The sequence below is a fragment of the Grammomys surdaster genome, unplaced genomic scaffold (assembly GCF_004785775.1).
Source record: "Grammomys surdaster isolate TR1022 unplaced genomic scaffold, NIH_TR_1.0 313, whole genome shotgun sequence".
Taxonomy (NCBI): domain Eukaryota; kingdom Metazoa; phylum Chordata; class Mammalia; order Rodentia; family Muridae; genus Grammomys; species Grammomys surdaster.
Window position 1 is genome coordinate 5,864,393 of NW_021604732.1, and position 2,239 is coordinate 5,866,631.

The following is a 2,239-nucleotide window of genomic DNA, read 5'->3' on the forward strand; positions in this document are numbered from 1 at the left end:
TTGAGCAGTGTCATCCTCCCTGCTGGGTTCTGGAAGTAGGACAATTTTCAGTGTTATTTTTAATCATGTAGCACTCAGGGAGATAATGATATTGATTAAAATGTGAGCCCGAGGAAGGTATTTCTCTTCCTGAGTGATCCATGAGGGGGGAAAATGTGCTTTGATTTATGTCTCCACTAGGTGGTGTATTATTAAAGTGGTACTGCTTTTGTGGTCACTAGAAGAAATAATTTACTATTATTCTTTTTTTTTTGTTGTTTTTTTTTTGTTTTTTTTGTTTTTTTGTTTTTTTTTTTAAATGTAAAGATTTGCTTTATTTCTATTGGGGGGAAGGAATAGGATAGATATAACTGTTATCCAATCTGCTGTCCACTGTGTACACACATACTCACACACATACATATACATACACACCAAAAGTTCCCCCCCACCAAAAAAACAAAAAACACCCTCAAACCGTACCAATACTTCATATTTTGACCAAAAGAATAGATCCTGGGAAGAAGTGCAAAATGCAAAATCAAATGACCGAGAAATGTTGAGCAAACAGCATCATTAATATACAAAATATTTATATTACTGAACTAATAACAAGTGATGTTCTCCATGTCTGTAAAACTTTGGAACAACAAAGCTGATTGTTAAATCTAGTCCATGCCAGCTTCCAAAACCCAGAGGATTTTAGTTAGCTTCATTTTTCGATGCTTCATCAAAATTTTCTACAAGATCTGGAACATCATCATCCTCTTCATCAATGTCTTCTGGTTTGGGTGCTTTACTATCCAATACTTGTCGTGGGAACTGCTCAGCTAACTTTCTAAGGCTCGTCAAGCTGTCTGCACCAAGCTGACTTAATATTCCAGGAAGCATTTCTGTGATTGGTTTGGCTTCTGCATGACCAGTAATTGCAAAGGTGTTAGCGGAGAGGGAAGCTTGGACTTTGGGATTATTGAAATGAATAACTGTTCCATCGTCTTTAATCATGTTCACCTCTTCAATACCAGCTATATTGTTCACAGCCAGTTTCTTTAGTGAACTTTGAAGCTTTTTGTCATCAGCAGTAGCTGTCCTATGTACCACCTTCTTCTTCCTGCGAGCTGTCCCCTTGCCCCCTATCCGGACCTGAGCTTGAAGTTTGGCTAACTTTTCTTGATTCATGCTGTTGGTAAATCGGGTGTCTTCAGAATCCCAAACAGAAATCTCTTACTATTATTCTTAAAGGGACAGAATTAAGTGCTATGAAAATGGAAATGCTCATACATTTATGGCTAATTATGAAGAGATATTCTAAAAGAAGCATTTGTCATGTTTTTAAACAAAAAATATACAAATCTATATAGCCAAATCTAGCTTCTATTATAAGAAAATAAGATTTGAGACAAAATTCATTCTGTGCTTTGATTCTCATCTCTTATGAGATCTTGAACCTGTCCTGTCATATCTCTGGGTAGGCATCCTCCCTCTCATGTAAAAGGAACCATGAAGTGGCTGCTAAGAGTCTTTTCACTTCTGATACTTAATTCCATTTAATTCATTACCACAGTTAAATCACAAATGGCGAATAAAGATAAAATTAAACTGTGGGCTTGTTTATAAATATTTCATGATGAATATGGCTGTGATTTTGATCCATTCTAACTTTTAAATATTAAATAGGGGCCTCTACAAAGATGTACATTCAGACTGAGTTTCAGAATCCTTTATTTTTAAGCCAGACAGCTTCAGGTGTTGAAAACCTCTTGTCTACCCCTTACAGCCGCTCTGGAATGAGATCCTTTGAAACTTGCAGAAACTCATCTTGGGAGCAGAAGAGGTCTTCACAGATAATTATCAGCATTAGCGAAGGTGAGAGCACCCAGCTCCTTTGTTCAGTTTTGCAAAAGACATGTTCTCTATCATTCCACTTTCCTGACTGATTTTACTTGAATTATAGGACTCCCACTGAAAAGGGTCTTATATTTTATAATGCTATAGACATTTTCCTAAAAATTCTATTGAAAGTAGATAAGAAGACTTGATATAAAAGAAAATAAGAAGAAGGAGGAGGAGAAAGGAGGAGGAGGAGGAGCAGGAGGAAGAGAAGGAGAAGAAGGAGGAGAAGGAGAAGGAGAAGGAGAAGAGAAGAAGGAGAAATACATAGGAAATCACAGAGACTACACTCACAAGACATGAATGGGTTCAAACCAGACAGAAATCCCAGCACTGAAAAGGAGAAGGGGACACGAAGTCACACCCCTAA

General features: G+C 37.1%; 1 protein-coding gene across 1 annotated transcript; it reads right to left on the reverse strand.

Annotated features, from left to right (window-relative positions):
* Positions 1-299: 299 nt before the first annotated feature.
* Positions 300-1,168, reverse strand: LOC114629650 (transcription factor BTF3 homolog 4). The gene has a single exon (XM_028777726.1). It carries the CDS (start codon positions 1,156-1,158, stop codon positions 682-684), a length of 477 nt encoding a protein of 158 aa, XP_028633559.1. The 5' UTR covers positions 1,159-1,168; the 3' UTR covers positions 300-681.
* Between the last annotated feature and the right edge of the window lie 1,071 nt (positions 1,169-2,239).

Excerpts from the sequence above, each read along its gene's own strand:
- LOC114629650 (XM_028777726.1), bottom strand. The coding sequence starts at position 1,158 with ATGAATCAAGAAAAGTTAGCCAAACTTCAAGCTCAGGTCCGGATAGGG.